The 11,716-nt window shown below is 42.6% G+C and overlaps 1 protein-coding gene and 1 pseudogene across 2 annotated transcripts; both read right to left on the minus strand.

The window, feature by feature from the left end:
- Positions 1-13: 13 nt before the first annotated feature.
- Positions 14-6,204, minus strand: LOC112079444 (high-affinity choline transporter 1-like; annotated as a pseudogene).
- Positions 6,205-7,354: 1,150 nt separating this feature from the next.
- On the minus strand, positions 7,355-10,891 carry LOC112079443 (claudin-14). 2 transcript variants are annotated; one of them, XR_011479249.1, is made up of 6 exons: positions 10,483-10,891; positions 10,118-10,346; positions 8,514-9,996; positions 7,923-7,961; positions 7,686-7,811; positions 7,355-7,526 (listed from the first exon to the last, which is right to left on the minus strand). XR_011479249.1 is itself a non-coding variant. In XM_024145399.2 (3 exons), exons 1-3 carry the CDS (start codon positions 10,714-10,716, stop codon positions 9,713-9,715), a joined length of 747 nt encoding a protein of 248 aa, XP_024001167.1. In that variant the 5' UTR covers positions 10,717-10,891; the 3' UTR covers positions 8,416-9,712. The 2 variants fall into 2 exon arrangements, 1 of the variants encoding a protein (XP_024001167.1); XM_024145399.2 differs by lacking the exons at positions 7,355-7,526; positions 7,686-7,811; positions 7,923-7,961 and having other exon boundaries at positions 8,416-9,996.
- Between the last annotated feature and the right edge of the window lie 825 nt (positions 10,892-11,716).

The raw sequence follows: 11,716 nt of genomic DNA on the forward strand, positions 1-11,716 counted from the left end.
TCCACATGGAGACCGTTTTAAAGGGAAGCGCTGCTGGATGAAGTACTCCACGTCTCAGTCAGGTGGTGATCTTCTCCTGTTGCACCCAGCCGGGGGTAGTAGTAAAAGGGGGGTAGTTTGAGGTAGGGCTCCCTCCGCCGATACGCAGCAGCAGCCCGAAGGACGTAGCCGCCACCGAGCCGTACGTGTTGGTTCCCTTGATGAAGAGCACGCTGCAGCAGCTGGGGGAGATGATACATAGAACCAGGTCGGAGCTCAGGTACCACAGGCCGTATACTGTCCCTGTGTAGCAACGCCATGGCCGGGCCAGAGCTCCGAACACAAGATGGTGATATCGCATCACCCACACGATCTTCACGGTCTGTCGCCTATGGGTTAAGGAGAAGGAAAGGAGGAGGAGGGACAAGACTTCAGTTCTTTATCTTTCTGTTTATGTATTTGAATATGTGCAAATAACCGATGTGAACATTTAAATAAATAAATAAAACATTGTAGTTTCTGTTAGATATTCAGTTTGTGACACAAACCTACATATTGAGTATTTTGATATGAATATCTGGCAGTGATTTATTCCCTGAAGGACCCAGCACTGGACCAGAAGTTTTGGGCAAAAAGTTAATCAGAAACCTAATATGACTTTAGTGTTTAATGTTTGTATCTGTGTGCCGTTGTGTACTGTGTGTTTACTGTGTGTTTCCTGCGTGTTTACTGGTGTGTGTGTCGTGTGTTGTGGTGTGTGTGTTGTGTGGGTGTGTGTGTGTGTGTGTGTGTGTGTGTGTGTGTGTGTGTGTGTGTGTGTGTGTGTGTGTGTGTGTGTGTGTGTGTGTGTGTGTGTGTGTTACTCACAGACGTGTCTGAAAGCCAGCTGGTAGATGTTTCTGGCGAACATTGAACTGGCTGAAAGGATGGAGGATGTCCGCTGATGACATCACAGCGGCAGACACCGCCCCCAGACCGAAGAAGGAGATTCCAGGTGGGCACAGGTGCTTGCAGCACGGATGGGCGCAATCATATCTGATTGGTCCTTCTCTTTGGAGGAATTGCCCCGTATGTAGTCTGGTTCCAGTCTGCGGAATACAACAGACATAGTAGTTTACGTACTTTCGGCCAAAATGTATTGGGCAGGGTTTATCAAATGCATATGGGCAGGGTTTATCAAATGCATATGGGCAGGGTTTATCAAATGCATATGGGCAGGGTTTTATCAAATCTATGGGCAGGTTTATCAAATGCATATGGGCAGGGTTTATCAATGCATATGGGCAGGGTTTATCAAATGCATATGGGCAGGGTTTATCAAATGCATATGGGCAGGGTTTATCAAATGCTATTGGGCAGGGTTTATCAAATGCTATATGGGCAGGGTTTATCAAATGATATGGGGCAGGTTTATCAATGCATATGGGGCATTGTTATCAAATGCATATGGCAGGGTTTATTCAAATCCGTACATACAACAGATGTGATCAATCGTCTGATAGAAAATATCTCTAGTCTCGAAGCCATATTACGACACTATTCTGAACGTTGTCATTTTCATCAGTGAAGACAGGAACTGCATGTATCTCAACAGGCAAGATACAGCTTCTCAACAGAGGAATAAATTACCCACAACATCAGAACATAAATCTGCCATCTGAGTACCTCATCTCCCCCTCCATTCTACCACTTCCCTTCCCCTTCTCCTCACTCGTCCGTGTCAGTCCTACCCTAGTCAGTCCAGTCTCACTCTCCTTCTCACTTCTGGACTTAAACAAACAGCTGTTGATTAACAGTGACTTTGATGAAGAATCTTCAGATCAACCTAATTAATTAGTCTTCCTTCTGATGTAATATTGACAGAAATCACATCTCCTAATGAATCCCTCTTCATGCTGTATGACAGGAGCCGTCTGGTGTGTTTACATCCCACTGTATCCTGCCTGCTGGTGTATACATCTGAGCTGAGCTACGTTGTTAGCTAATAGAGAAAGATGGGGCTTGTACTTCCATTAGTAAATGTGAGTGGATTCATGGATATGAACAATGTAATGAATGAGAAAATATGTGTGAGACAAATGTTTGTGTGTGTGTATGTGAGTGCCTGTGTATATGTGAGTGTGTGCGTGCCTGTGTGCGTGTGTGTGTGTGTTTACCTGTGGAGCCCCTATCGCTCCTATTGAGACGGAGGGGACAGCCATGACCAGGCAACCAGCGCGCAGCGATGAAGGACAGAACTGGGCGTACGTAGCTGAAGAGGCAGAGAGACAACCGTTGAAAATACACCTTGCACGGAATCCCCCCAACATCTAGGGACAGAAACACACAGTCAATACACAACAAACCAACACACAGCTTTATAATGAATACATACTCCAAACATAAGCATAATTATAATTATAGTCAATAGAATTGACTGATTATAGTGACTGATGACATACCAGAAGACAGAAGTTGTCGATCCACATCCAGGTGTCTGCTGAGTCTATCTTTACCCAGCCAGGGTGTCTGGTACACAGCCTCTTTAGCTGTCACACTGATGCTTGACACCGCTGGGTTGGACAGGGCAAACGGCACACTGACCCACTGAGAGAGAGCGAGAGAGGGGGGGGGGGGGGGGTTCACACCATGATCAGCGCTGGAGAGTACATCATCCTGCGGTGCTCTACAAAGCCATTTTTTTGCTGGAGTTGTATGGCAAAGGAGGAAGTACCTTTGTGTTGGACTCACCAGTCCCAGGAAGATACAGAAGAGCTGCACCACGTCAGTGTAGGCCACAGAGTACAGCCCTCCCACCAGGGTGTAGAAGATGGCTATCAGGGCTGAGATCACCACCGACATGTTATGTCAATGTCCACAATCACACTCAGAGTAGCCATCTAGACAAAACACAGGGACACACACACATCAGCAGCAGGTATGAAGTCAGGTCTGATGTGTCAAATAAATAAACATGTGGTGCTACAGTCTAACACCTGATTATTGAAGAATGTATAGCGTATTCATTTTCCTCATCTTTCCCTTTTCAATAAAGATTTTTCATTTGAATAATGAGTTAAAATAGTATGGTTCCAAGCCTACCCAGGGCTGACAAGATGGCGGCAGACCAGAAGATCTCCCCATGAGCGCGGGAATGAAGAGCACCCCCCATGCGCTTCCCATATATCTGCTGGAACGGGTCCAGCATGGTGACGTAACCCCTGGAGCGCATGGGCTTGGCAAAGAACAGGCCACCTGGAGCACGAGAGAGACACCATTAACCAACATCGTCATTGAGTTACTGGGCTGTCCCACAAAATGATTAGTGATTCATTTTAAGGTTAAAAAAACAACCACAACCTGTGCCTCATTTTAATGCAACCCTGTTACATGAAGTGAACTCTTGTTTTACTATGGTGAGAACAATGAACATCTAATAGTCAACATAGTGTAAAAGCAGGTGAGCTGGTTCTACTATTTTGGGCCCTTTTCTGGTGTTTTGTGGTGAAAAATGGAGAGGGTCGAGCATAACACGTCAACGCTGTTACCATAGATAGCCAGGCTAGAAATATTCTCACAATTTAAATGATTTGTAAAGCTGCATTCAATGACCCTCCCTGTTGCACACAACAAGCTGCCATTCCCCTTTAGCAAGGGATTTATGGCTGATATAAGATGCAATCTTTAACACTGTTACAGTCAACCCTGTCACATATTTTGACACTTAGGCTAATAGGCACTTACTATAGTATTTTTTATATTTAACCTCTTGAGATGGGAAAACTCGTTTTTTATGAAGTTGAACAGAATGTACAAATTGTGAAATAAAAACTATTTTTTTTCTCTCAACGTTACACTATACTCAAAAGGCACCAAATTGGTGGAACAACAGTACTATGTACTACCCTTCATTGATGATGATGAATCCCAACACAATTGGTTAGTGTCCTTACCTACTACCAGACTGAGGGCGTATCCAAAGGGAGCCTGCGCCCAGGCCAGGCCGTAGTCAGGCAAGTAGACATACTCTGCCGTCCCGTTGATGTAGCCGCCGCCCACCCATGTAGCTGGAGGAGAGGTTCATCACATAGTTAAAATATATAAAAAGATTTAACACACATTAATAAGCGTGTCTAAAAAATGTTTCAAATTGTTGAGATGTCTTTATAGTTTTATGTTTTTCATAGACTTAATTTTAGAGCCACATTGTAGCCTTCAAATCAACCACACAACTAATACCAATCATACAATGTCAAATCTAGTACATTTAGTCGAATAAATCACAGAACGTTAATAACCTAGTTGTTATTCCCAGTTAATAAAGCTAATGAATATATCAGGAGTGGTAAGTTATGAAACGCTTCACATAGATCAATTAGGCTACCATTATTTTCATGAGTATTTCTGTAACTGGCGGAAAATAAATAATTGATGACTTTTCGCTCCTATAGAAGCCTGCACCTCCGGGTCTGTTATTAAAATAGCATCAAAGAGATAAGTTAGGAAATGCTCTGGGTCTTTAATTAACTCTGGCGTCAATTCATGTTGTTCTCACTAAAACAAGGGAATAATTCTGATAATGAGACGGCGTGCATTTACAATAGCCTGTCGATACATTGTGTTCTCCAACTCGATACAACAGCTGTCTTTGAAATGTAGGTAATTGATTTTCGCGATGCCTATCGCAACAATTGATAAAGGTCCGTGCGTAAAACCGGTCCGCAGTGCTGGTCTGACTGCTGTGTGGGGAAAAACAGTCACACAGGCATTTGTCTTATTACGTCAGTTTCCATTGTGTCATGAGGAACATGATTGATTTCAATTTCCCCATCACTAAACTGTCTCTAAAGTTGACAGCGGAAATATTTGGAAATAAAAGCAAGGTGCAATTCCTCTCCAACAATTCAGTCAATTTAGGAAGAAGTCTACATTTAAATGTAAACCATCCTCATAGGAAACAATGGTAGGTTTTCAAATCATTAATTAAATGTTGTTTCACTGATTTCAAAACTGAGTTGGCCTGGTCCCAAGCCAACCCAGCCCTGCCACAATCTCTCTCCAATTCGCGAAGTCTCCAGACATGTCACAACTCACCCGTCATGGTAAATCCACCGACGAACAACCCAATGTCCCTCCCGCCCACCATGATGGTTTCACTGCGGTCCTGGCCCTCCGACACCCCAGAGTTCTTGTTCTTCCACGCGGCCCATATCCCCACGGCCAGAATAAGCAAGTAGAAGATCACTATAGCCACGATCCCCTCAGCGTGGACGGCCATCCTCTTCCACTGCCGTGATCAGTCTCTGCGTGAGGAACGGTGTTTCATTGAGACCTGCGTCAGGGATGGAGAGGAAGAAGCCACTCAGCCACTCCCGGTAAAGTGGTCATCAGACGCACAATCAAACGTGTATCTTCTGAAGACAAACAGATGTAAATGTTTTATTACTTAATTGGCTGAATAATAATTAGTTGAATTTGTATTGGCTATAATATTATTTGACAATTTGAGCTCTCTCTCTTTCCACTCCTTTGTTGAAGATTTTGTGGACTGTTTTATTTACATGTTGACCAAAATCATGTAGGCTACATAATACACCCACGAATGATTATGGGTTTAACAATCATGTTTAAAGTAAAACAGTGATTGTGATTGTAACCATGTTTTATCAAATGTAGAAAAGGCTATGCTCTACAGCGGTTTCACATGTGCGTAAAAGGCGCATTACGCATCCCGGAGCGCGCGCCCTACCAGGAAAATAAAGTGCTGAGACATTTTAACTGGATGGGTCTTTCGTGCCACACCACCAAAATCAAAGCACTTTTAAGGTTTAATTCTTGCTGACGGCAGGATTTCAGGAGCGGCTAAAGCAGTAATTTCGACTTCCTTTCAAAGACCCGCCGATCTCTCACGCACACCTTTATACGTAATTTCAGCTAATGGCTTCTACTTTAATTTAATGAAATCTGAGTCGACAGTTAATTAACAAACCGGTTACATATATGTAAAGACAATTGTTTGGAGAACGAGGAAGTACCCTATCCAGGACACAGTGTGTGTTCCTCCTACCTTAATAGTTGGCTCTTAAATGGACGTCGGGCGGTGGTTGCAAAAGTGCGACCAACTGGGTTTCCAGAGAATAATGGGTAAGATCCTGGTAGGAAAAATCTTAGAAGTCAACAGTAATCCACGCCACCCGTCTGTAGTTCTCCGGTGTGGTTTATGAGAGGAATTTCCGTCAGAGGGGGGTGGGGGTGCTGAAGGGGAGTGGTGGGTTTGGTTTATCAATAAGGGTGACAGGTTGTGTAGAGGCAGACAGTGAAGGTCTTCCAGGAAAGGACAGGAAAATAACCAATTGGTAATGGCATGACGCACACCCAGGGGAGAGATGTCCTCTAAAACGTCCGGTTTGAATGGACCCCGTTAACTCTCCAGGTTACATTTAGACGTGATTGACGTTCACACAGGCGCCTGTTGAGTGGAAATGAAAGCACTGTGCTTTTTTTTACGCGGGAGAATATTGAGATAGTGGGCGGTTAGAATGCTGGATGGATGGCCTTGTCTTGCTACATCCAGTAACATTTAAATTATTTATTTATCTGGTAAAACATGCAGGATAGTGTCTAACATTATAGCCATGTGCAATAGGAAAGATAATCAATCAGATTAAACCTTTTTAAACATAAAATGCATAAATTAGCCTGTACACCTACACCAGAGTTCCCCAACTGGCGATTCGATCCGCGGCGAGGGGGGAGGGGAGGGGGGACAGAAAAACACCAGGAAATCATCTCCACGTGATTTTAATTTTGGTAATTTGTTACCAAATATTCCCACGGATTATAGAGAGACGTGATCGTATACAAATGTAAGCAAGGTTTGACATTATTATGTTTTAGTCAAATATATTGTGTGGGCTTTTTGCAGTCAATTTGCAGTCTATAAATGATTTAGAATTATGTTCAGGCCCCGACCATCCGCTCTAGGTGATGATCCCTGACCTACACCGACATCGTGCTACTTTCAGTGTGCATTGAGTAGCTCTGCGTGGTGTGCGTCAACTATTTGGAGATAGCTAATCAGGGATTTGGAGTATAAAGTCGCAATTGTCCGATTGTTGTTGTCCACGGTACTGAAATTTGGAAACAACCACTTCCATCCAATCTACACTGTAAAAAGAAAAGGTTCCTGGGGTATCCTTTAGGGGTTCTTCAAATTGAAACTGTGGTGGAACCCCTAGAAGTTCTTTGAAGAACACCTTTTAATTTATCCCCAAAGAACCATTTGAAGATCGTTTTGGGGTACGTTTTTGAACTACCCCCCCTCCCCTGTTCTTATTATTATTAATAATATGCATAACAATAACAACAATAACACCATATTTTTGTTATCAGTGTTTATTATGGTTTCAGTGGAAAAACAGAATAAAAAAATGTAAATATGAGATAAAGTCCCAGCAGAGCCCCAAGTCCAATGGGTATATCCTCTGGTGTGTTGATGTTAATGTGTTGATGTTCTCCGTATCCATAGCCAGAATGATTTTGCAGTGAGTGGTGATCGAACAGGTTTCCTGTTATATTCATCAGAGGTGTAGGGAGGGTGTGAATCCAAAAAATAGTAATTATACAGATGATTAACAAAACATGCACACAACAGTATTCATACCTTGGTTTTTGTGGTAAATGTGAATGAAAAAAAACTGTTTTGATCATGGTTTTCATACACATACCTTGTCCATAATGTAGAGGCCTATGGGATATTCATTGAAGAGGTAAGAGAGGAGGATGGTAAATGTGATCTGCATAACATGCCAATACCAATTGACARACCTTTGTATGCCTCCTCATCTACATACCTGCAGACACAGACACAAAAGTGAGCAGTTCAGTCATCTGCACCCAATACAGCTAGCCTTCAACATATTCTCATAGCCTACATATTCTTATAGCCTTCAACATATTCTTACCTCTTTGTTGGTTGATATCCATTGAATTGTGTCCATTTTCTGTTTGGGAAAGAGTTGCACAAATATGAAAATAACAATATCAATTTAGATCATACAAGAGACATTTACCTTACATTGAGGAGATCTTTACATGTTTCAGTTAAGTGACTGAACCTGCTGTCCTTTCAAATTCAAATGTTTCTGTTGGGCAATTAGATTCCTGCAAGAACCCCCACCAACTAAGGAGGTTCCTCGATGAACCCCACCTCCTATGGGGTTCTATGGGGTTCTTGGAATAACCTTTTGGGTACAATTTCAGTGCCAAGAAACCTAAGGTTCTTCAAAAGACTTTGAGGATCTTAGAAGAACCCTTGTTGAACCCCTCATTTTTTGAATGTATCGGTTTTCAGTCTGTTCAAGCAATTTACTCATTTCAGTGCACATTTCATATAGGCATTGTCTAATTTCAAAGAGCAATGGACCTCTTTTTGCATTGAAGATTGGAAAGGCATTTTTCATTTCTATATTTAGACTGAACATGTTGACCAATTTAATAAATAGGCTACCAGACAGCTGACTTATCTGTTCCTCTGACAGCTCTGTCTAATTTACCTTGCTTTATGTTGACGGTCTGCCAGAGAGAGGATACATCTAATTGGATAGCTTTAGAATACACAAACAACTCATAAACATGTCCACGCGCCTGCCGTGGCTAATAGGGCCTGCAACAGGAGACAGACAACAATAATGAATTGACTTGGACTGCGATATGGACTGCGTGTAAATGATCAAATATAGCCTTTAGTGAACTTAAAATGGCAGTCAAAATTAATGTTTAAAAGATGAATACAATTTTAAAGGGAGTTTTACTTGGATATATTGATACAGGGATTGGACATAGTTCATGGAAATTCTAGGAACCTTTTGAAAAGCAGTTTCATTTAAACATTGACTGTGTTTAAATGAAACTATTTTCTAAGCTGCCTGTCCTCAACCGAGAACAAGTTTGATATCTGCCAAGCAATTGGCTAGTCTTTCCTTCTTGAACAGTGAATGCCACTCACCTCCTAGACAGACTGTTGGTGCCACCGTGTGGTCATCGTAGGCCTGGCACAGATCATATTTCCCAGAAGTTTCTGTGCTTTAGTCCAGTTAGGCTAATGCACATAGCGAGCATCCTACCACCACATTCAAGCTCAAACGTAGTCTGTTGCACCATGGTGACTTTGTATTTTAAAGTAGCAGTATAAGTATAAAGCAGTTTACAAATATGAGACTATAAAACTATAAAGACAGGAAGTGCTTCACAACAGCCATTAATTTATGAGCAATGAAACGGAAACAAATAATACATGTGAAATAAAACTTGACTTACCATTATCATACCTGCTGTCATTTTCCTAAAGACCTTTATGAAGGAAGCTCATTTTTGTATCAGGAATAAGTCCTGTTAATGTTTTTCGGCTCTTATCGTAAACATACAAAGTCAACAGGATAAGTAATACAGGATTAGCCTGTGGGCAGTCCTAGAGAAGAAGGACACAACCTGAACAACATCAACACCGTAAACCACACTGCCTGGCAGAGCGGAGGTGATTTCAGTGAAATCATTTTTTTCAGACTCTCTGAAGGTCTGCTGGAAAGTCAATGAGTGTGTACTTGCTCACTTAAAAGTAACTTGAGTCTTTATTTTGTAGTCATTGAGTTTGAACTTCCCTCAATCAGTCTCTATTATCTGCCACACTCAGACATAATCATTGAGTGTTTGCACTTACACACTAGGAGCATTCATTGAGTGTGTACTCCATCCCTCAGACGTAGTCATTGAGTCTGTAGCCATTGCTGGACAGTGAGGTGCGTGAGGGGGCGTAGTTCCCTTTCAGGGCGGCAGGGGGATAGTAAGGGGGTGCTGGGGTGTTGGGGGTGTTTATAGTTTTGAAGACGACGGGAGGACAAGGGTGGCGATGATGAGGTAGATGTAGGGGGTTCCTGGGCCGCCCCTCACAGTTCCAACAGAGCACCACCCCTCCCATCAGACTAAGACAGGCCGAGACGTAGCCCAAATACACCGCCATGCCAATCTCATACTTCATACCTGCAACACAAAGTAACATTTCTTGTTATTTTGTTATTTCTGCAAACATGTTTAAGTGAAAAAAACTAGTATCAGAGTTATAAAATAAAATAAAAGATGAATTAAATATATTGAATAGTACCTTCAGGTAGGATGGGGTTGTAGAAGTCGAGGATGACATCATTGGTTGTCCAGCAGACAGTGATTAGGCAGAGCATGCCTGCAGACAGGAAGCAGACCCCTCCACTGATGGCCAGGGCATGCTTGATGGACGAGCCGCGGGCACAGCGGGTACACTTCATCCCTGCAGAGGACACGAGGGCTGCCAGGGTGGAGGTCAGGCAGGACAGCAACATCAACGCTCGTGCCGCCTAGGGAGGGAGAAGAGTTTAGTATCATAATGGCTGTTGCTACACCCTACCCCCTATTTAATAAGCTACCGTGTGCTCAAATGAATCTAATCAATCAATCAATCAATTAACAAATCAAACAACCAATAATTCCTACTTGCAGGTCAGGTGGCAGAGCCAGCATTGAGCGATGTACTTCACACTGGTAGATACCCGTGCTGTGCCACACACACTCCATCCAGAGCCCCTTCATGTATGCAGTGGCTGTGATGATGTTAGAGCCCACATAGGCCGTCCGCCGCCAGTGGGGGAGCACTGTAGCAACTACACTACCCACAAGCCCCAGCAGACCCAGGAAGAAGCCCAGCAGCTGGACCGCCATGCTGGCCATGTCTGGAACATCCGCTAATGAACAACTGCACACACAAAACTACACAATGCTACACACAACACACACAAATCAACACACACAGAGCCACACACACAACCACATAATAATGGCTTTGAGACATGAGTTTAGTATCCTATTATTCTGGTCTTTAGCTCTGGTTCCCAGCTGTACTGTTGGAACTTCCAGAGGGTCTAGAGGTCAGTCACGGGTGTTTGAGCCATTCCTGCAGTGGTGGTTCCCTTTGAGCTCACGTGTTTTGTGTTTCGCTCTCTTTTAGTGTTGTCTATGGAGCTCTGGTAACAGTGGGACTTCAGTGGTTTCCAGTGGCTGTGTCTTTCCATGTGCTCTCTAGAAGCTCTTTCAAACAGATGCTTCTTCTGAGGGTTCTGTCCCTTGTGTTCATTGAAGTCTGTGACTAATAAGGTTCTTCGTTCAGCTCCACGTTTGTTGAGCGTGTTTCCTCTGATGCTCAGCCAGCTAGTCTCTCTTTGATTGTGACTGAGGCTGTTCCGCTGGCTCCTGTGGAGAACACCACTTGCATTAAACATTCACAGAAACCAACACCCAGCTCAGTGGATTGCTGACAAACCACTTTCTAAATGAGAGGACTGTTTATAACTCTTGTATTTTTTGTGTTTAAAAAACATGATAACGGAATTTATGAAGAATATGCATTCAGCTGGGCCATAATAATATTGCATTCCCCAAGTACGCATAAAATGTGTTTATTTGAATCATACTGTTGATTTATACTGAACAAAAATATAAACGTAACATAGAACAATTTTTAATATTTTAAAACTTAATTACAGTTCATATAAGGAAAATCAGTGAATTTAAATTAATTAATTAGTCCTATGCTTTAGGATTTCACATGGACTGGGAATAACAGATATGATTTATTACATTTTTTTAAAATTTAACCCTTCTATTTAACTAGGCAAGTCAGTTAAGAACAGGGGGCTGGTTCCAAAATAAAAATAAATGAAAATCTCTCTCT

This window comes from Salvelinus sp. IW2-2015, unplaced genomic scaffold (genome assembly GCF_002910315.2).
Source record: "Salvelinus sp. IW2-2015 unplaced genomic scaffold, ASM291031v2 Un_scaffold8012, whole genome shotgun sequence".
Classification (NCBI taxonomy): domain Eukaryota; kingdom Metazoa; phylum Chordata; class Actinopteri; order Salmoniformes; family Salmonidae; genus Salvelinus; species Salvelinus sp. IW2-2015.

Excerpts from the sequence above, each read along its gene's own strand:
- LOC112079443 (XM_024145399.2), bottom strand. The coding sequence starts at position 10,716 with ATGGCCAGCATGGCGGTCCAGCTGCTGGGCTTCTTCCTGGGTCTGCTG. Across the intron at positions 10,347-10,482 it reads CTCTGCCACCTGACCTGCAA|GCGGCACGAGCGTTGATGTT; the intron begins GTAGGAATTATT and ends CTCCCTCCCTAG. Across the intron at positions 9,997-10,117 it reads CAACCCCATCCTACCTGAAG|GTATGAAGTATGAGATTGGC; the intron begins GTACTATTCAAT and ends TTTGTGTTGCAG.